Source organism: Eurosta solidaginis, chromosome 1 (genome assembly GCF_040869045.1).
Source record: "Eurosta solidaginis isolate ZX-2024a chromosome 1, ASM4086904v1, whole genome shotgun sequence".
Lineage (NCBI taxonomy): Eukaryota > Metazoa > Arthropoda > Insecta > Diptera > Tephritidae > Eurosta > Eurosta solidaginis.
Genome location: NC_090319.1, coordinates 366,520,131 through 366,541,341, shown reverse-complemented (window position 1 = coordinate 366,541,341; position 21,211 = coordinate 366,520,131). Strand labels below are relative to the sequence as shown.

At 35.6% G+C, this 21,211-nt stretch overlaps 4 protein-coding genes across 13 annotated transcripts in view; 1 reads left to right on the top strand and 3 right to left on the bottom strand.

Moving 5' to 3' along the window:
* Nucleotides 1–315: 315 nt before the first annotated feature.
* Nucleotides 316–1,936, bottom strand: tex (THO complex 3 homolog tex). Its single transcript, XM_067774731.1, has 5 exons — nucleotides 1,672–1,936; nucleotides 1,495–1,590; nucleotides 1,141–1,425; nucleotides 918–1,071; nucleotides 316–840 (listed from the first exon to the last, which is right to left on the bottom strand). Exons 1-5 carry the CDS (start codon nucleotides 1,759–1,761, stop codon nucleotides 500–502), a joined length of 966 nt encoding a protein of 321 aa, XP_067630832.1. The 5' UTR covers nucleotides 1,762–1,936; the 3' UTR covers nucleotides 316–499.
* Nucleotides 1,937–4,997: 3,061 nt separating this feature from the next.
* Nucleotides 4,998–6,356, bottom strand: Sec20 (vesicle transport protein Sec20). Its single transcript, XM_067762912.1, has 2 exons — nucleotides 6,115–6,356; nucleotides 4,998–6,057 (listed from the first exon to the last, which is right to left on the bottom strand). Exons 1-2 carry the CDS (start codon nucleotides 6,193–6,195, stop codon nucleotides 5,452–5,454), a joined length of 687 nt encoding a protein of 228 aa, XP_067619013.1. The 5' UTR covers nucleotides 6,196–6,356; the 3' UTR covers nucleotides 4,998–5,451.
* Nucleotides 5,128–21,211, top strand: part of Nagk (N-acetylglucosamine kinase) — a 38,530-nt gene continuing 22,446 nt past the window's right edge. For 2 of the 10 annotated variants that reach the window (XM_067762911.1, XM_067762906.1), the window contains exon 1: nucleotides 8,519–8,939. The gene's annotated coding sequence lies outside the window, so the exon portion shown is untranslated. Of the gene's footprint in view, nucleotides 5,149–8,518; nucleotides 9,161–16,443; nucleotides 16,466–21,211 lie in introns of those variants that run through there. The other 8 variants (XM_067762910.1, XM_067762902.1, XM_067762905.1 and 5 more) reach the window with 7 other exon arrangements.
* Nucleotides 20,509–21,211, bottom strand: part of Cyfip (Cytoplasmic FMR1-interacting protein Sra-1) — a 37,154-nt gene continuing 36,451 nt past the window's right edge. The window contains exon 14 of the mRNA XM_067762901.1: nucleotides 20,509–20,793. The gene's annotated coding sequence lies outside the window, so the exon portion shown is untranslated. The remainder of the gene's footprint in view (nucleotides 20,794–21,211) is intronic.

Here is a 21,211-nt window from a genome sequence, read left to right as displayed (position 1 = left end):
TTTATAATTAAAGTTTGCAAAAACCACTTAAAAATAAGTTTAAATGATAAGAAAGGAATTCTACAAAAATGCCGATATGTAGACTAATACTACACGTAAAACTTCACTTATCATAAGCACGCCTCCTTTAATATATGTACATACAAACGCATAAAGTATCCTTCATGTACCTATAAGCAATTGAATGTAAATTTGTTGCTTGCATGCTACGTGAATTCGATTGAGTTTAAACTTTGGTTGCGCCTGTTTAGGGTGGGCGTGAATTAAGCACAAGCATGGCAATTGTGCAATTGATTTGAAAAGGTAGTTAAATATATTTGTCATGTTTAAATACAGAACTTCATGCTTAGTTTGAAATGTGTTATTTAAATTAATTTGACAGCAAAAAAGGAGCTACAATTAAATTCAGAAGTTATATAGAAACATAAGTAAATGGTTTTTAATTCTTTTGCACAAACATACTTCTATTTAAGTCTACAACGTATTTCATATCTTTCATTTACTCTGTAAATCCGAAAACTTTTAGATTACCCGCTTCACGTCTACGATCATTACCGTCCTTATCATCGCATGCATAAGCTAGCAAATATTGCTTCGGGTGCCAAGCTACTGTAAAGGTCGCCGCATCCACCGTCACATCAGCAACTTTTTCACCTGTTTCTGTATGCGCTATATCAATAAGCAAGTCTTCGCTAGCAGAAGCCAATAATTTGCCATCGTGACTAAAGGAAATTGTGCGCACAGGCCAATCTAGTCTAGAAAGCACGCGTAAGCAAGCCAATTCATTTGCGTCCCACAAAGAAACGAGTGCATCTGCTGAGCCGGTAGCAAAGTATTTGCCTGCAAGTGAAAGTAAATAATATTCATTTAAGTAAAAATAATAAACTTATTATAAATACGAATATATATTTGTTTACCTGTAGGGTCAAACTCTATGCATATGCATGTAGCGGGATGTGCCTTTAGCACGTGCTGCAATTCAAGGCTGGGATAACTCAATATATGCACACAGCCCATACCATTAGTTAAGAAGAAAAGATCGCTTGTATTATTCCAAGCAATTTCATTGACCTGAAATTAATGTTTAACTACTGTTTTAGATGCGACAAATTCGACCACTATCAACCATTCAGAAAATACCTCAAAATTAAATTGCTCTTCGGCGCGTATTTTATTCGTACGTGTATCAATAAATGTCACCAAGTCCTCTTTATTGCCCACTGCGATGGTTTTACCATCAGGTGACCATGTAATATTTATATTTTCTCCCTTTGTATTGGTCACGGTAGAACATTTGCCAGCGCGTATGTCCCAAATGCGTACAGTCTTATCACCACTTGCCGTGCTCAGTAGATCGGCATTTGCTGCATGCCAACAAAGTTGATCCACTGACCCTGTGTGGCCCCGATATGTATTCTCTTTGCTCTGTATAAGAGGTTAATGGAGTTAGCAAATTATTAAAAGGAAATGTAAACTACAAAGTTGCGCATATACCACACGATCCCGTTCTAGTGTATACACCGCCACTGTTTTGTCAAAGGAACCCGAAGCTAGACGACGTCCATCGCAGCTCCAGCCAACTGAATGTACCTAAGATGTGGTTGTTATCGTAATGTGTTAAAGTTATTTACTTCTCTTTCACAGAAAACGAAAATTCTACGTAATACCCACCTTTGATGTGTGCGCTTTTTGTTCCCGTATTTTACCATGTGTTTTAAAATATGATTTCAATTCTTCCAAGCTGAGATTTGTTTGTCCCATTTCTAGTTTAGTAAGTTCCAAATGTTTTTTTAATGAATTTTATATCACTCAAGTCAAATATTTCCAAAATATCCTTTATTTGCAAATTGCCGGAAAATGTAAACAAAAATTAAACTCCTTGAATCTTGTTCTTTCTTGGTAAGCCGTTCACAATAAACACCCCACAATTCGAAGTGCGCCGCTGCCAGATGTACAACCTTGTTCGTAAGGGCTAATTAAACTCCCTTAACCCTAACGCCATAGTCGTAATCATACCCATATCCATAACCATCTCCAATGTGATCGATTAATGGTGCCATAACCGAAAAATCGGGAAAATTTCATAAAAATGAAGAAAACGCAAAAAATTACAAACATATACCACAAAAAATAAATCTCTAAGTCATGACGTATCCAAAACAATGAATAAAATCTACGAAAAGTTATTAAATTCACCAACTCAAATATTTTTAGGTTTTGGATATGGCGAGAAACCAAAAACCAATTGGTTGGCTATTTTTACTCGTTCAAAAGATATTAACGAAAAACCGAAAAAAGACCCGCGGGTACCTCCGAAACCGGGGGTTGGATCCATAGTATTTTTGCGCAGAACACCTTTCTGCGTTGGCGGCCTTCGGCAGCGCTTATAAAAAATAACCCTGGGCTACGCCATGCCAAGTCCGGGCGTGTGGTATAACCGTGGCTACCGCCACGGTGATGCACAATTTTTTTTTGGGTACAAATGCAACAACAACCACATGAAAATCGCCAACTTCAACTGCAAATATCTCCGGACAGAGATTCCGCCACCGCCACCGGATTATTGTTCTCGAGATTAATACGCGTGTTTTGACACCTCTCTCGATATTTTTGGTAGCGTATTAGCAGTCGACCCGTCAACTAGACTTTTACCGAGCTTTGTTATCTTATTGCGCTGTCAAAGCGTCAGAGCGAAGGAAAGTGCTTATGAAAATCCAACTTTAGCAGCTTTTCGAGGCCAGTCGCGTATTTCAAAAGAAGATATAGCAGCCCGGCTGTTTGATGTTCTCGTGAATAACTTGATGTACAAGAAGTGTATAACCAAGGGGGAAATCAGACGACTACGAAACCAAGTGCTGTCGTTCATGTTCTTTATATGAGGAACTGGAGGTAACTAAGGAAATGTTGTTGATGTTGCTGTATTCACGATAAAAATGCTCCCCGAAGGTTTGGGGGAGATGTTCGGGCTTATACCTTAAGGTAGTAGTGCAGTTTACGGTACCCACCCTAAAGTTGGGCCAAGATTTTCGAGTGAGGTATCAAAAGACGCGTATTAATCTCGAGAACAATAATCCGAGGGCGGAAAAGAAAAATGTTATCTCTGTCCGGAGATATTTGCAGTTGAAGTTGGCGATTTTTATGTGGTTGTTGTTGTTGGTACCCACAAAAAAATTCTCCATCACCGTGGCGGTAGCCACGGTTATACCACACACCCAGACTTGGCATGGCGTAGCCCAGGATTAGTTTTTATAAGCGCGACCGAAGCCGCCAACGCAGAAAGGTGTTCTACGCAAAAATACTATGGATCCCACCCCCGGTTTCGGAGGGACCCGCGGGTCTTTTTTCGGTTTTTCATTAATATCTTTTGAACGGGTAAAAAAAGTTATCTTCCGCTTTCGGATTCTTAATCTAGACGTTAATACGCATCTTTTGATACTTCACTAGAAAATTTTGTCCCAAATTTCGGTGGGTACCGTAAACTGCACTATTACCTACCTTAATGGTGATTATTACCGGAGCGTAGCGGATATAAGTCAGGCAAACGGCCACGAACATCGATAACAGTCCCTAAAACATTAAGCTGGAGACATTGGTGCTTTATCGGTAACCGTATCGGTAACCTTTTAACAGCTGATTCGACCAACCTTATGAGAATCAATGCAATCGATTATTGGTGCCGTAACCGTATCGTAGCCAACCAATTGGGTTTTGGTTTATCGTCGTAACGATAAACAGCTGATACGTTAGGGATACGACTACAGCGATACGACATACGGCACCAATGACTCCCGCTTTAGGGTGTTGTCTTTATTGTTACAACAATATTGTTACAACAACTAAAACAACGTCTTGAACGCCCGCAGGCATATAGACTAGTATGTTTTTATTGTTGTAGCGATAAGGTCACTCCCCGAAGGCTTTGGGGAGTTTTATCGATGTGATGGTCCTTTGCCGGATACAGATCCGGTAAGCTCCGGTAAAGGTTCATGCACATTATACGACGCGACATGTAGCGACAAAATATTCTTTGCATGTATTCTTATGCAGCCATGCACATGGAGCGACCGTCGTACGACACGACCCAACTATGCAAAAATGCGGGAATATTTTGTCGGAACGTGTCGCTAGATGTCGCGTCGTATAATGTGTATGAAACTTAACAGAGCACCATTAAGGTGCTAGCCCGACCATCTCGGGAACGATTTATGTGGCCACATTAAACCTACAGGCCATCCCTCCCTGCCCACCACCAAGTAGGAGCTTGGGGTCGCATGAGCCTCGTCTGTTAGTGAAACAGGATTCGCAGTCGCCTCTTGCGTCAGGCATACCTACCGCGGGTATATTTTGACCCCCTAACCCGCTGGGCGAGGATGGACGATTCCCTATCGTGAAATTCTGTCCTCTCATAGAGGCAAACAATTGTTTCAAAAAATATTTTAGACTGCGCTGGGTAAACCCCTGCGGGTTAGGGTGTCAGAATATACCCGCGATCGGTATGCCTGTCGTAAGAAGCGACTAAAATACCAGATTCAAAGGGCTGTGTAGCGCAATCTTTCAGGTTGCCAGCGCAATATATAGCTTCTCCAAACCCAATTGTCAACCTCACCTATCCGCGGCGAATCCTGTTTCACTAACAGCCGAGGCTCTGGCGACCCCAAGCTCCTCATGGAACTTGGGGGTGGGGAGGGAGGGATGGCCCGAAGGTTTAATTTGGCCATATAAATCGTTCCTGAGATGGTCAGGCTAGCACCTTAATGGTGCTGTTACCGGAGCGTACCTGATCTGTATCCGGCAAAGGAGCATCACATCGATAATATTCCCAAAACCGGCGGGGAGTAACCTTATCGCTACAACAACAACAACAATATTCGGTAGCAGAGAAAAGCCTCGACTGAATCGGGAGTAACACGTATCCAACAACGAAAGCAAACCCATCGCTAAGACTTTTTGAGTTCAACTACTCACACCCCTATAATTTTACTGTAGTTATAGTAGTTTCGTGCATTCGTTTTTAATACAAATTATTGGCATTTTCTAATATTTATCTTATTTAAAATTTCAAAATTTTCTTGCGCTCATACAAAATTAAAACCATATATTAGCTAGTCTAAATGAACGATTAAAGTTATTAAAATAAATAAAATGTAGGTAAGTCTATACAAATATATATGTATATCTATTTAATTTTACCTTAATTAAGCGTAAATTCGCGCTACAGCTTGGAAAAGTTAAACTAGTTTACTTGATAAATTACAAACATTTATAACTTTGCAGTCAATTTGCAACTCTTTAGAATTGGCTTGATATCATGTACATATTTCTTTAAAGATAAGTTCCCTAAACCAAAGTTTTAACAAATATGCCACACATCTTCAATCCAAAACTGAGCAATTTTCGTCGATAGTCGTACCGAAATACTTATAATAATAATAACAACCATTATTCTAAGGTCTAGAACAAACGCTTTTGTACAATGTAAAATACACATGCCAAGAAAAAAACGAATGCAAAAAAGAGCAGCATTTTATCTGTACACTCTCGACGTCCATATTTTTTTAAAAGCTTTCCCGACTGAGAAATGGAACCGGCCGTATTGTGAAGCTCATCACGTGTAGCTTCGACATTTTGTGACGAGGCTACCAAAGTTTCCAACGTTATGGCACTTTTTTGTGTGGTTTCAGATAGATGCCGTGATATGGCTAGCATTTTTTCAGTTACATTGTTCTCTTGTGACACTAAGCTACCACGATTGTGACGTGACGCCGCACCACCAGGTCTATGCCGCAAATCAGTTTCACCTGTTATGGCCATAAGTTCTTCACGATTAGCTTTATCTATTTCTATACGAGTTGCTACATTAGCCTTGCGGAATGCTTGTAAAGTTTGTGAAAATTGATCTCTGTGCAAGTCGACTTCTTTGGAGAGCTCAGCATCGCTAGTGTCATATGCCCAATCATCTAGATGTTGTATGCTTTTACGCAATGCAGCTAATTTAGCACGCCCAGCCTCGTTTAGTGCCTCTAATTCGTGTATATTGCCACGATATGTTAATATATCCTTTAAATTGATAGGCAATATGTAAAGTTTGTGATCTTAATTACTGATTGTATTTACCTGTATTATTGCTTTCACCTGCAAATTGTTATCAATCAAATCTTGTCGTATGGACTGTAAAGTATATTTTTGCATATTCATTTTTTATGCAATTAATTGAACTATTAAATTATTTAGCTATCTAATTAGGTATTTTACTAAAATTGAAGAAAACAAGCAGCAGGAATCAACGACATAAATATTTGCGGTTGCTTCTTCTTATTCCCGGTAGTGTGGCATTCACAAGGATTCACGACGAAGTAGCAATTGTGTGCTTTTCAAACTCGCATTTCATATACCCAACAGTGGATACGTTGATCAGATGTTGGTGCTCCGTTGAGTTAGTTTAAAGGACCAATTAATGGTGACTCATAACCATAAAACCATAACCAGATAAAACAGCTGATCGAACCTACCTAATACTGTTTTCACACAGAAACTTAATGATCTCATTACACCTTCTAATGAAATCGTAATTTTTTTGCTTTCATACAGAAGTAACTTAGTTATTTTTTTAATATGGTATTGAAAAAAAGTTATCTTATTCTATAAACGGATACATTCGGCTAAAAGTTTGAGCCCTAAGTTTAAACTTTTTTGCACTACATATACATATGACTAAAACCAAATTCGGTTTGGATTCAAACTCCAAGTTTGCCTTTGGAAATGACAGTGCTAAGTCCGGTTTCAATGTTAAAAATATGTGTTTAAACCAACAGTGGAATGCAAAGTTGTTCAGTGAATTATGTTTATTTAACACTAGCACATATGAGCATAGAGTAAGACTTTTCTGTAATGGAAACAACACGGAGGGCTTGCTGTCGTACTCTCAACGATCGACAACCATGCGCCATTAGTCTTCCAACATATGAGTCCTCTGATATTCTGATCTGGCTTTGCTGCCTTACTCATGTTATGGTAATGGCTCAGAAAATATTAGCTACAGAACATGTACCGAAAAGCCGAGACACACACCTCTGGTGGTCATAATGTATACCCTATAGCTGAATCGGTTGCGGTGAATAGTGGACACACACCAATTGCAGAGGTAATACATAGAGGGGAAACATAGACACATATTTCAGTTGCATCTGAGTATAATCAAAGAGAGTAAATTAATAAGAGGGAGCATTGTAGAGTTGTTCATTTGCCAAAAAGTGGAACGGCTGCACCAGGAAATCGTGTCCTCTTTGTACTTGTTCGTTCTCACCAGCCTCAAAATGGTGAAATATTTTTTATTTTTGTGCCGCAAATTCGCGAACATACCAAAGAAAATAGGAAAAAAGCCGTGGTATTTGCGCAATATAATTAAACTACTGACTCGCTATCAACGTCTGCGAAACATCGTTTATAAAACTAAAGGGCCCATTGATACTCAGCCTAGACTTGACTTGGCAACTTAGCCACGATTATCTCCACTTAACGCATACAATCTGGCATCATAATCAGCTTTGAAATTTATTTTTAAATAAATGTCAATTTATATGACAAAATGTCAAAATGAAATGCAAAGAAACAAATGGCATCTCAAAATGTAAACGTCACTTTGAACTTACATAGAAAATAACAATTCAACATACTTCTATGTCAAGTTAAGTATCGCTAAGTTTAGAGTAATCAGTAACATGCAATGTCCATTTAACAGAACTGTAAGTGACAGTTCTTTAGTCAAGTCAATACGAGTAATGGGCTTTTAAGCATTTGCATATGTTACAAATATTTTGATAGTTAATTTTATTGTTATAAACTCTTTGATAAAAATATTTGTGTGAGTCGTTATTTGTTTTACTTCATGCTATATACACATTACGTTGACACAAAAAAATTACTTTCTTTGTGGAGTGGATTAGAGCAATTTGAAGTGCGTTAAAGATTTTTCATGCAAATGTATGCAATCTAGTCTTCTGTCAACGCACGATTCTGCATCAAAAATCTTACGGGTATGGTCGAGCTACTTTGCTTTGATTAAAGGAAACGCCTTTCAAGCGACCAAAGCGTTTATTCGCCTATGTGTTGCGTTGAGTTTTAACACCGTGGCGCATAGTCATAGTCAAAATGAAAGCGACGCAAATGCGACAGCAGTCTTCAAATCAACACTGCACAGATCCACACAAAAACATAAATAAAGAAAATAAGAAATCATATGCATAGTGTACCTATACAAGTGTGTTCACTAAGCCATAAACGTCAAAACTACAAACAGCCTCGCTCACCTGATGGAAATCTCAGGTCTAGAGTCGCATTTTTGGTCTCAACAACAACATTTTTGTCTACCAATCGTCTCGACTTTTTCAATTTTTCAATCATTCGGCGCATTCGGTAATGGTATCCATTTTGAATTCGCTGTCATGCCGAATCCAGCGAGTGCCTGTCAGAATGCTTGACAGATAAGTCAACACACTTGTACTTGTACACTATGATCATATGTACACACGTACACACAAAGAGAAAACACATCAATAACAAAACCATATTTTTTTCTATAGATAAATACTGAAATAATAACAAAAGAAAAACAAAAATGTGTGTTATATAATGAATACAATAGTTTAAATGTTGCTGCAGTCAATTGTGAACATATTTTGTGCGGATATAGTTTTGGTCTCCAAACCAGTGTTGGATCCACCTATTGTATGTCTGGATTGATTCTAGATTCTTTGTAATTCATGTGATTGTTCTTTTGGTAAAAGTCTAGTTGAGGGGTCGACTGCTAATACGCGTCAAAAAATATCCAGAGAAGTGTTAAAAGACGCGTATTAATCTCGAGAACAATAATCCGAAGGCGGAAAAGATATTATAGAGTCTTTGGTTTAACTTCTAAGCAGCTGATTTTTTGACGTTGCTGGGTATTGAATTTTTCTACATATAATTTTGCTTATTTAACGCTCCAAATAATGTGTAATTATGAATCTACTTTGTTTAATTAAAAGAAATGTTTAGTGGATTTAGTAATAAATAACATTTCTCAAAATTTATCAAAGAAGTGTGCACTTAAGCATTGATTGACGTGGCTATTTTAATTGAAGTGTGTGGCTAACAAGATTGTGTTAAAACCAACTGCATGCAGGTGAGGCATTGACTTTAAACGAGTTCGCAAAAGAAGTAAAAAAAAATATATATGAAATAATATAATGTATTTAAGACTGGCAGCAACGATAAAATCGAATGGTTTTTCCTTTTCTGAAAATATTGTTGCCCTTTTGGTTTTTTTCAGCCCTCTCGTGAGTGTCTCTTTCACAAAATGTTTTCCAATAGATAAGAAAAGGGATCTCATTAGCTACAAATAAAGTAATTTTGCATAGCTCCGTAACCCAGTTCAAAAGTTACAATTTAAGAGGTAACATGACGGTAAAATTTTTCCCAGAAACGAAAACACCATAAGTTATTGTATTAGTTCTAAAAATCAACAACACGTGCTCAAATCAACACACTCGACGTGTGTCTGAATCGGTTCTCTTTAATCAACCAAATATTTGAAATAAACATACACCTGCGAATAAAAAAATAGCAACAAAAAATATGCAGGTTTTTTTAAGTTTTTTTTTCATTAATTATTAAAAAAAATAAGTTTTATAACGTCAACTATAAAAACAATTTTCCAAAATGCTTCAAAATTTTAAAAGTTTCTAGGATTTTCGAAAAACGATCTTTAAAAAGTTTCATAAAGCTTAAATATCCAAATTTTCCAATAAGTTTCGAAAAAATTTGAAAATTACAGGAGTTTTTTTTTAAGTTTCTCATGAAAATTTCTAAATTTTTATTTTGCACTTTTGAGCATGGCTCAACTATATAATTGGCTCATCTCTACAGCAACAACAATACCTTTGTTCAGATTGTCAAAATCTGCGTGTTGGTGTTAGGCGAATGGAATGGAATGAAAACATAAATCTTAGCAGGTTTTGTATGTAAGAAAATGTTGTCAATGTATTGGTTTTGAGTTTGCCATTTCCTTTTGACAATCCCTACTCTAGTGAAACCAAAAAAAAAAAAATTAAATCAGCTGATGAGATGAGCCAAACATATAGTTGAGCCATGCTTTTTGAGTAAGCTATTTTGTGATACAGCTGTCAGATCTAGAAGCAGCAAGTGGCTTAAGTCCTAGGAAGCTTCTAGTATTTGCCAAGAGGACTGAGTTATTTTATAACATAGGTCCTGGTCATTCAGTCTATGTGAGGTCCTCATGTACCGGCCAGTTCAACCTAACCTCAGCTATTTTGTATTTTAACTCGTTTAAGTTACCAGATTACCAAAAAATTTTAGAAGTCTTCCAAAAATTTTAAAATTTTAATTTTTAAATTTTAGGAGACTTCTTGAGCATGCCAGTTCATTGTGTTTATTATACTAAACCCATTTCGAAAATATTTTCGAAATGTTCAAAAATTCTTACTTTTAAAAAATCTTTATAAAAATTAAATTAAAAAAAAAAAACTGGAAAATGATTTTGTAACTTTTTGAGTTCACAATCTGAAATCAAACTCATTGTAGAAAACCGATTTGGAAAATGTTTTCGAAAAAATCCCAAAATTTTAGAAGCTTCAAAATCTTGGTGAAATTTCCAAATTTTTGAGTGTTTAGTTTTGTATTCAATTTAATTTAAGTACCAATTTTGAAACCATTTTTGAAAGGTTTTCAAAAATCTTAATGAACATTTCACAATATGTATTTTAAAATTTGAAGAAGTTCTCGAATATGTAGTTTTGTAGTATCTACATTTTTGGAAACTTCTTGTGTATGCACTTTTGTAATTTAATTCGCTTTAGTTAACCAACTACCAAACTGTTTTCGAAAAGATTCGAAATCTCTAAAATTTTATCTTTAAATTTTGGGAAACTTTGTGAGCATACAAGTTTGTAGTTCAATTAAAGTAAACCGATTTTGAAAATGTTTCCGGAAAAATATTTAGTTATTTAAAATCTTCACGAAAATTTCCTGCGTTTTTATTTTTAAATGTTTCAACATTTTTGTTAATTGCAAATTGCAGCACTGTAGTTCAATTAAGTTAAAAAAATAATTAAATTTCGAGAAATTTGTAAAGCTACCTGATCTTGTGAAACTTTTTGGGTTCGAAATCGAACTCATTTCAGAAAATCGATTTCGAAAATATCTTTGAAAAAATTCTAAAACTCTTGATGCTTTGAAATTTTATCAAAATTTCCAAATTTTTAAATTTGTGGAAACTTTTTGAGTGTGCAATTTTGTGATTTCGAAAAGTTTTCAAAAATGCTAATGAACATTTCACAATATATGAGCCGTTTATTTTGAAAGTGGCATAAGTCATTTCATGTCGTTTAGGTTCAGTGATAATTTGTTTGTATCTCTCCTCGCCTCCAGTTTGTTAGAGTCCAATATCCAAAAGATGCAATTCTTATTATTATTTTATAATTGTAGAACCATCTATATATGCATTCGTTCAAAAATAACAATGCATTTAAGACCATGAGTTGGAAATGACTTATGCCACTTTCAAACTAAACGGCTCATATATTTTTAAATTTGAAGAAACTTTTCAAATATGCAATGCAGTTTAGCAAGCAGATTTCGAAAATATCGAAAATTTTATAAGTTTTTAAAAATCTTCATGAAAATTTGGGAGTTTCAATTTTGAAACGAGAATAGCAGAATATGTATACCGATTGCTTCAAATTACGGAAGGGGTCAGGTCTGCTTTTTGCTGTGTCGATGAAGAAATACGTAGATGGTACAGGCTACCCGTAACACGTCCCGAACCTTTGCGAACAGTTTTATATAAAAATTAGGCAATGATATTTTTCCTTTTTTTCTCGTTCCAGTCCAGCCTTATATTGCATTCACATTGGGCCATAAACTCGAGTTAAGGGGCCATTTTGGAATTATTTCTATAAAATTTTCAAGTGAGAAAGCTATGTATTTCTATTTGGTGTGGTAGGCGGGACACGCTACCAACGTACAACGGCTCCCGATTTTTAGGGCTTTTGAAAAATGGGCACATATTTGGTTAGGTGAAACATCGATGAATGAATGCGCATTCATTATACTCAGTTGAGCAGAGCTCACAGAGTATATTAACTTTGATTGGATAACGGTTGGTTGTACAAGTATAAAGGAATCGAAGTAGATATAGACTTCCATATATCAAAATCATCAGTATCGAAAAAAAATTTGATTGAGCCATGTCCGTCCGTCCGTTAACACGATAACTTGAGTACATTTTGAGGTATCTTGATGAAATTTGGTATGTAGGTTCCTGGGCACTCATCTCAGATCGCTATTTCAAATGAACGATATCGATCTATAACCACGCTCACTTTTTCGATATCGAAAATTTCGAAAAATCGAAAAAGTGCGATAATTCATTACCAAAGACGGATAAAGCGATGAAACTTGGTTGGTGAGTTGAACTTATGACGCAGAATAGAAAATTAGTAAAATTTTGGACAATGGGCGTGGCACCGCCCACTTTTAAAGGAAGGTAATTTAGAAGTTTTGCAAGCTGAAATTTGGCAGGATCGTTACTGCTATTACTATATGTATGCTTAATAAAAATTAGCAAAATCGGAGAACGACCACGCCCACTTAAAAAAAATTATATCTTTTTAAGTCAAATTTAAAAAAAGTTAATATCTTTACAGTATATAAGTAAATTATGTCAACATTCAACTCCAGTAATGATATGGTGCAACAAAATACAAATATAAAACAAAATTTCAAGATGGGCGTGGCTCCGCCCTTTTTCATTTAATTTGTCTATGATACTTTTAATGCCATATGTCGAACAAAAATTTACCAATCCTTGTGAAATTTGGTAGGTGCATAGATTCTATGAGGATAACTGTTTTCTGTGAAAATGGGTAAAATCGTTTGAAGCCACGCCCAGTTTTTATACACAGTCGACCGTCTGTCCTTCCGCTTGGCCGTTAACATGATAACTTGAGCAAAAATCGATATATCTTTAATAAACTTAGTTCACGTACTTATCTGAATTCACTTTATCTTGGTATAAAAAATGGCCGAAATCCGACTATGACCACGCCCACTTTTTCGATATCGAAAATTACGAAAAATGAAAAAAATGCCATAATTCTGTACCAAATATGAAAAAAGAGATGAAACATGGTAATTGGATTGGTTATTGATGCAAAATATAACTTTAGAAAAAACTTTGGAAAATGGGTGTGACACCTACCATATTAAGTAGAAGAAAATGAAAAAGTTCTGCAGGGCGAAATCAAAAGCCCTTGGAATCTTGGCAGTAACACTTTTCGTGGTATTACATATATAAATAAATTAGCGGTGCCCGACAGATGATGGTCTGGGTCACCCTGATCCACATTTTGGTCGATATCTCGAAAACGCCTTCACATATACAACTACCACCACTCCCTTTTAAAATACTCACTAACACCTTTCATTTGATTCCCTTATCGTACAAACGCATTCTAGAGACACCCCTGGTCCACCTTTATGGCGATATCTCCAAAAGGCGTCCACCTATACAACTAAGGCCCACGCCCTTTTAAAAAACTCATTAACACCTTTCATTTGATATACATGTCATACAAACACATTCCAGGGTTAACTAGGTTAATTTTCCTACATGGTGATTTTCCCTTAATTTGTCTCCATAGCTCTCAACTGAGTATGTAATGTTCGGTTACACCTGAACTTAGCCTTCCTTACTTGTTTTATTTTAAAATTTGTCTCTAAAATCAAAGGGGAAAGGTTTGCTATAAATTTTAACTATTTTTTGTAAATAGCTTCATATCTTTTTGGGCTGCTGATAGATGCTTGTTAATGAGGCAAGTGTCCCTGCGTGTAAGGGAAACATTTATTATTTCATTAAGCATAATTGTGCTCCCATTAAGTTTCTATGTGAAATCGGTATAACATTTATTAATAAAATTTACCAACTTTACTGTGAATTACCTCTTCTCACAAAATTTCCTATTCTGACTAACCAAAATACAGTCAATAAGCTCCAAACAACTGTCATGTTTAATTTATTCACAGAAACCACGAGACTTTTTGGAGTCGATCGATGCAACTTAATTTAATGTTGGTGTGTAAATCTGTACACAAAGACTTAGGAAGGAAAGTAATGGATATGAATATGCAGTGGCGTAGTGAAGGGGGGAGGTATCTTGCACCGGGCGCTACTCACAGGGGGGCGCCAAATGGTCCGCAAAGCAGAACTTCCTGGATTATTTGTATTTTTATTATAACTGATTTCTGGAAAATATTAATTTCTAGAAAAAATTTTCTATACTAAAAAATTCATGCATATATCCGGAACACTTGCGACAGGCTGTGGAATAATTGAAAGCATATATCTTTTTTTCTCACGTTCAACGTTACGATGGAAATTATTAAAAAACGCTTTAACAAAAACTGAGCGCCAGAATACAAGCTGGGCTAGAGAATGTAGTAGAACGCTTAGAACAATTAGCAGAGAACACTAACACCACAAGTGACACCAGAAGCAAAGCTACAATTCTTTTGAGAAATATACTAAATTCTTGTTTCATAACATTAGTTCATTTCTGGTATGAAATCTTAAGGCGGATTGATCGTGTGTAGCTCAGATTACAAAATACGGGGATGAGTTTTAGAGAAGCGTATCATGATCTGAACTATCCGAAATTCGAGATACTCTCTGTGAAGAAGCAATAGAAAAAGCGAACTCTCTTTGTAAAAACGGGATATTGATATAGTAAAACGTGTAAGAAGGCGCCGCAAAATGCACGGAGTATCGGCTAGAGATGTTGATCATTCCGCAGAATGTGAAATTTTCGCGCGTTATGAAAAGTGTTCTCGATCGTCTCCTACAAGAAATACGTACAAGATTTACACGACTAATGACCTTAATTTTAAATTTGGATTTCTCTTATACTTTGGAAAGATGTTAAGCAAGGATAATAACGACTTAGAAAGAAATTGTAAGAACTTGGGTGAATTTTATAATACAGATTTCGATGGAACAAAACTTTTTATCGAAATATGTGACTGCAAAATATATCTTCGCAGTAGAAAAGTAATTGAACCTAAAACTCCGTTAGAATTACTTACTTTTATAATCTCGTATGGAGAAGATGTTTTTCCAAACTTGACTATCTCAGTATCAATTGCTAGCTGCGAACGTTCATTCAGCAAATTAAAACTGATTTCGACATATTTACGATGAACGATGGGTCAAGGTCGCCTAAGTGACCTAAGATTATTAAGTGTGAAAAAGAAAAATTTGAAATGATAAATTTTGATGATATCATTGATATATTTGCTTCCTCAAAGTCAAGCACATAGATATTAGTTTTACTAATGTATTATAATCATATTATTATTAAATATCCATTTGAGCCTACTTATATAGATGATATCTTCAGCCCACGACTTTATTGGATTATTATTTTTTTAATATATAAAATTATATTGTTTTTGGCAAAGAAATATTTTTACCCGGTTGCAAGAAAACCTCACTACGCCACTGTGAATATGTGAATAAGTCTTATCTGATATTATAGGTATGTATGTGTGAGTATAGTTTTTTTCTTACAGATCAGTTTTTATTTGGAATTTTTAATAACGTTTCTCTGCACAAGAGAAAATAGCTTTTCAAAATTGAACTCGATATCAGTTTCGTTAATATGCTTTTCTCTTTATAGCTCCGTCACATAAGCAGTTTCACATATAGATGAGTTTAACACAAGCCTATGCATTATGAGTAGATTGCACGTATTTTTATGGAGAACGGTAGATTGAGCGACACTGGCGCCATCTGATATGGAAAAGTAGGCAACTCCCACATTTTTTTGCAAGCAAATCATAAGGAAGAATTTGACATTTGCTTTGGCTAAGGGTGTTGGCACACTTTGCAAGTGCAATTATTTTTCCCACTGTCTGGTAACTTTTCTAACATTTTTCGCAATTAAAAACTGCAATATAACAAATAAATATGACACAAAATATGTTAGCAAGTATTTTTGTTGTATAGGGAGAATGTTTATAACAGTGCTTCGCGAAATTTTGTATGTGAGTGAGCAAGGCGAACTAAACTTCAATTGCCACGTCTGAAGTTCCTTCACATTTACAAACGCAACATCTTGGTTGATTGTGTTGGTGTTACTGGAATGCATAAGCTTGTGTTAAACGCATCTATATGAAAAATTTCATTGTGCCGCGGCCTTTATTGTATTTGATTTCGTCAGGGGGTGAATGTACCATATACTCTTACAAAAGCAAAATACTTTTAATTTGCCAAATAGCAAAATAAAAATTAAAAAAAAAACTTGTTTTATTGACAGCCCATAAAAATGTGCAGGTATATGTGTGAGTGTGGATGTGCACACCGTCTGTGCACCAACAGTAGATAAGAACTACGCAATGTAAACTTAAGGTTAAGGTAAGGTTTGAATCTAAGGTTTAGTTGATAGAATTACCTATTATCGATAGTCACAAACCACAATGGGAGCTAATTTGTATTACTAATCAAATTAGGTATGATAAAAAAGCAGGTGGAGTGTTCGATTCATCGACTTGTCGAATGTCCGGTCCAGAATAACGTGTTTTAATTATTTTATAATGAAAATAGCGGATAATGTGACAATTTTAAACAATAATGTACAAATTAATTATTATTGATATTATCGCCATTCCGCCAAAAAAGACAACATGAATAACAAGTAAGGAAGGCTAAGTTCGGGTGTAACCGAACATTACATACTCAGCTGCCAAATTGCAGCTTACAAAACTTTTAAATTACCTTCTTTTAAAAGTGGGTGGTGCCACGGCCATTGTCCAAAATTTTACTAATTTTCTATTCTGAGTCATTAGGTCAACCCACCTACCAAGTTTCATCGCTTTATCCGTCTTTGGTAATGAATTATCGCACTTTTTCGGTTTTTCGAAATTTTCGATATCGAAAAAGTAGGCGTGGTTATAGTCCGATTCCGTTCATTTTAAATAGCGATCTGGGATGAGTGCCCAGGAACTTACATACCAAATTTCATTAAGATACCTTAAAATTTACTCAAGTTTCGTGTTACGGACAGACGGACGGGCGGGCATGCCAAATGAATTTCTTTCTTAGCCCAGATCATTTTGACATATATAAGTCTATATCTATCTCGATTAGTTTATGCCGTTATGGGGTATCGTTATGCGAACAAAATTAATATACTCTGTGAGCTCTGCTCAACTGAGTATAAAAAAACTGGAATTAAATTAGTGTTTTTTTGTATGCATGAAAAATATGAACCAGATACACTAATCTTACAAGAATCCTATATTATTGGGTTTTTTTGTAACTTTTCCAACCTGTAACAGTCCAATGAGCTCCTTTTATTTGTTTTTTAAATATGGGGATTTTCACGTCAAGTGTTCACACTCGAAAATTTGGTGAAGCTGTTGTCTTAGTAGGGTACATTAGCTGTGCAAAAGGAGTTTTTTGCAAATTTTTCAAATTTTTATACCTTTCATGAACATGAAATGGTATAATATTAACTTTGGTCCGATGTTTGTAACGTTGAGAAATATAGAAGATAGACTCACCATTAAGTATACCGAATTGATCAGGTCTGTCCGTCCGTCCGTCTGTCTGTTTGAACGCAAACTAGTCCCTCAAATTTTGAAATATCTCAATGAAATTTGGCACGAGGATGTATTTTTGTATTATATTAGACATTTGTCGGATCCGGTAGGATCGGACCACTATAACATATATCTCCCATACAACCGATCGTTCAGATTTTGGTCATTCCTGCCGCAATTTAGAAAGTATAAACGTGAAACTCGGTAATATATATTCTAATACTAGAAGACCCGGCAGACGTTGTCCTGCCCTAAATTTGGCCAATCTGCATACATTTTAATAGCTTTTTCCGTCTGACCACATTTTGGCCTATATCCTGAGACCATAGTCACCCAGGGGTATGAAAATTACCCTCTAATAAAGCACTCATCAACAGCTTACATTTGATATCCACATTTTATAAACACATTTTAGGGGTACCCGGGTCCTCGTTTTCGCCTATATCTCGAGACCCTAGTCACCCAGGGGTATGAAAATTACCCTCGACTAAAGCTCTCATCAACAGCTTTCATTCGATATCAATATTCTATAAACACATTCTAGGTGTACCCGGGTCCACTTTTTGGCATATAGCTCGAGACCCTAGTCACCCAAGGGTATGAAAATTACCCTCTACTAAAGCACTCATCAACAGCTTTAATCTGATATCAATATTCTATAAAAAGATTCTAGGGGTACCCGGGTCCACTTTTTGGCCTATATCTCGAGACCCTAGTCACCCAAGGGTATGAAGATTACCCTCTACTTAAGCTCTCATCAACAGCTTTCATTCGATATAAATATTCTATAAACACATTCTAGGTGTACCCGGGTCCACTTTTTGGCATATAGCTCGAGACCCTAGTCACCCAAGGGTATGAAAATTACCCTCTACTAAAGCACTCATCAACAGCTTTAATCTGATATCAATATTCTATAAACAGATACTAGGGGTACCCGGGTCCACTTTTTGGCCTATATCTCGAGACCCGAGTCACCCAGGGGTATGAAAATTACCCTCTACTAAAGCACTCATCAAGAGCTTTCATTTGATATGCATATTCTAGGGGTACCCGGGTCCACGTTTTGGCCTATATCTCGGGACCCTAGTCACCCAGGGGTATGAAAATTACCCTCTACTAAAGCACTCACCAACAGCTTTTATTTGATATCCATATTCTATAAACACACCCTATTGGTACCCGGGTCCACGTTTTGGCCTATATCTCGGGACCCTAGTCACCCAGGGGTATGAAAATTACCCTCTACTAAAGCACTCACCAACAGCTTTTATTTGATATCCATATTCTATAAACACACCCTATTGGTACCCGGGTCCACGTTTTGGCCTATATCTCGAGACCCTAGTCACCCAGGGGTATGAAAATTACCCTCTACTAAAGCACTCATCAACAGCTTTTATTTGATATCCATATTCTATAAACACACCCTAGGGGTACCCGGGTCCACGTTTTGGCCTATATCTCGAGACCCTAGTCACCCAGGGGTATGAAAATTACCCTCTACTAAAGCACTCATCAACAGCTTTCATATGATATCCATATTCTATAAACACACTCTAGGGGTACCCGGGTCCACGTTTTGGCCTATATCTCGAGGAAATATGCTGTTTTGAGTATTTTCCCGGCAAGTATTCGAATTTTTCTCACCTTTTAAACCTTCCCTAGACCTCCACAAATAATTCAAGACCAAGATAAGATAAATCCGTTCAGCCGTTCTCGAGTTTTAGCGAGACTAACGAACAGCAATTAATTTTTATATATATAGATATCATAGAAGATTCCTGAAAAAATCACTTTGATCGGATCTATATATAGTTATATTCCATACAACCGATCGTTCAGATAGAAAGATTTTTGGCCATTTCTCCCTTAATTTAGAAAGTATAAACGTGAAACTCGGTGATATATATTTTAATATATCATAGAAGATTTTCGGAAAAAATCACTTTGATCGGAGCTATATATAGTATATATCCCATACAACCGATCATTCAGATAGAAAGATTTTTGGCGATTTCTCCCTTAATTTCCAATATAAAAGCGTTAAGCTTGGTGATATTTATTCTAATATATCATAGAAGATTTCCTGTAAAAATCATTTCGATCGGAGCTATATATAATATATATCCCATACAACCGATCGTTCATATAAGGGGGTTTTTTGCCATTTTTTATTTTATATTTATCTTAAAAATCGTTTAGGTTTGTACATCTGTTCACTATATATCTTTTATCTTATACATCCGATTATTTGGAGATTACGAACGGGATAAGATTATTGTTCAGCCCCATTCATGAAACGTATGAAGAAATGGGAAAATATGTTCCAGGGTAATTAAAGGAATTCCTAAATTTTGAGCTAGTCAGAACTTATTTCATCAAAAAACTATTAGACGAGTAGAGATAAAGCTCCGAGGCTCCAGCCAGCATTTTTTGAAAATTTTGATAAAAAAATATTCAAATATCATACTCCAAGATGATTAAAAACGTGCAAATTTAAAAGCATTTTCTGTTCGAAAATTAACGTATCGTCGGGAGAAAAATTTACCATAAATATGATTATTCTTGAATAATTTCGAAACATTTTTATTCATCTTTTTATCATACTTGATATTACTGGAAGATTGTACTTTACTTCTTTTGGAATAACATTTGATTACTTTTCACAGTCATTTTTTGATCACATTTAAGAACAATTTTCAATCATATTATATGATGGTTTGGAATCATTTGTGAATAAGATTGTGATTATTTTTCCATCATATTTAATACATAACTAAATACTATATAAAGATCATATTTCATCAGGTGGTGAAAGCATCTGGAAGCTCGGAAGTAAGATTTTTGAACCGCAGGTAGTAATTAACTTGACCGTTGTACACACACACGACTACAACATCCAACATCATCTATGATCATCATCTTAGATCATGGTAACGATGTCACTTTAAAAATCACGATTTTACTATGTCTCATATAATTCTTTAAATATAACTAGATGTTTTCGACAATCATAGCTCATGGAGGATGTGAAGCCGCGTCCAGGCGTGTCGATCAAGCTTAACTTACCAGCGGTTAAACAGCTTACAACTTCCGTACATCGGTTCCATCCAGTATGTATTTTCTGGGAAGCCGCATCTAGAGAAATGATAGAAGACATCTTAGGTTAGCAGCAGCACTTACATATATTACTTCTAGTCTTGAATATGTGTTGTATATTTGTAATTTTTTTGGATTTTATGATTGAAAAATTGTGAGCTAATGAAGATAAATCAAATTTTCAATGAGAAGTATAGTTTTAACAAGTAAAAAATTCATCATTTATTCAAGAAAGGTAGTCTGCAAATATTAATAAAGTTGATTGAAAAATGATTTTAAATTTTTGATCACCGAAGTTAAAGAAATTCAATTCAAAAATGATTCCAAATTGTGATTGAAAAATTGTTCTCAGTTATTGACCATCAAAAGCAAACAAGTTTTATTATTCTCTATGTTCATTTTTATAAAATCTTAAAATTTATTCATCAAAGTTATTCGAAAATTATTTCAAAAAGTG

Coding starts and splice junctions, on each gene's coding strand:
- Sec20 (XM_067762912.1), bottom strand. CDS start 6,195: ATGAATATGCAAAAATATACTTTACAGTCCATACGACAAGATTTGATT. Junction 6,058..6,114: donor AGGTGAAAGCAATAATACAG/GTAAATACAATC, acceptor ATCAATTTAAAG/GATATATTAACATATCGTGG.
- tex (XM_067774731.1), bottom strand. CDS start 1,761: ATGGGACAAACAAATCTCAGCTTGGAAGAATTGAAATCATATTTTAAA. Junction 1,426..1,494: donor CACTAGAACGGGATCGTGTG/GTATATGCGCAA, acceptor CCTCTTATACAG/AGCAAAGAGAATACATATCG. Junction 1,072..1,140: donor AAGAGCAATTTAATTTTGAG/GTATTTTCTGAA, acceptor CATTAATTTCAG/GTCAATGAAATTGCTTGGAA.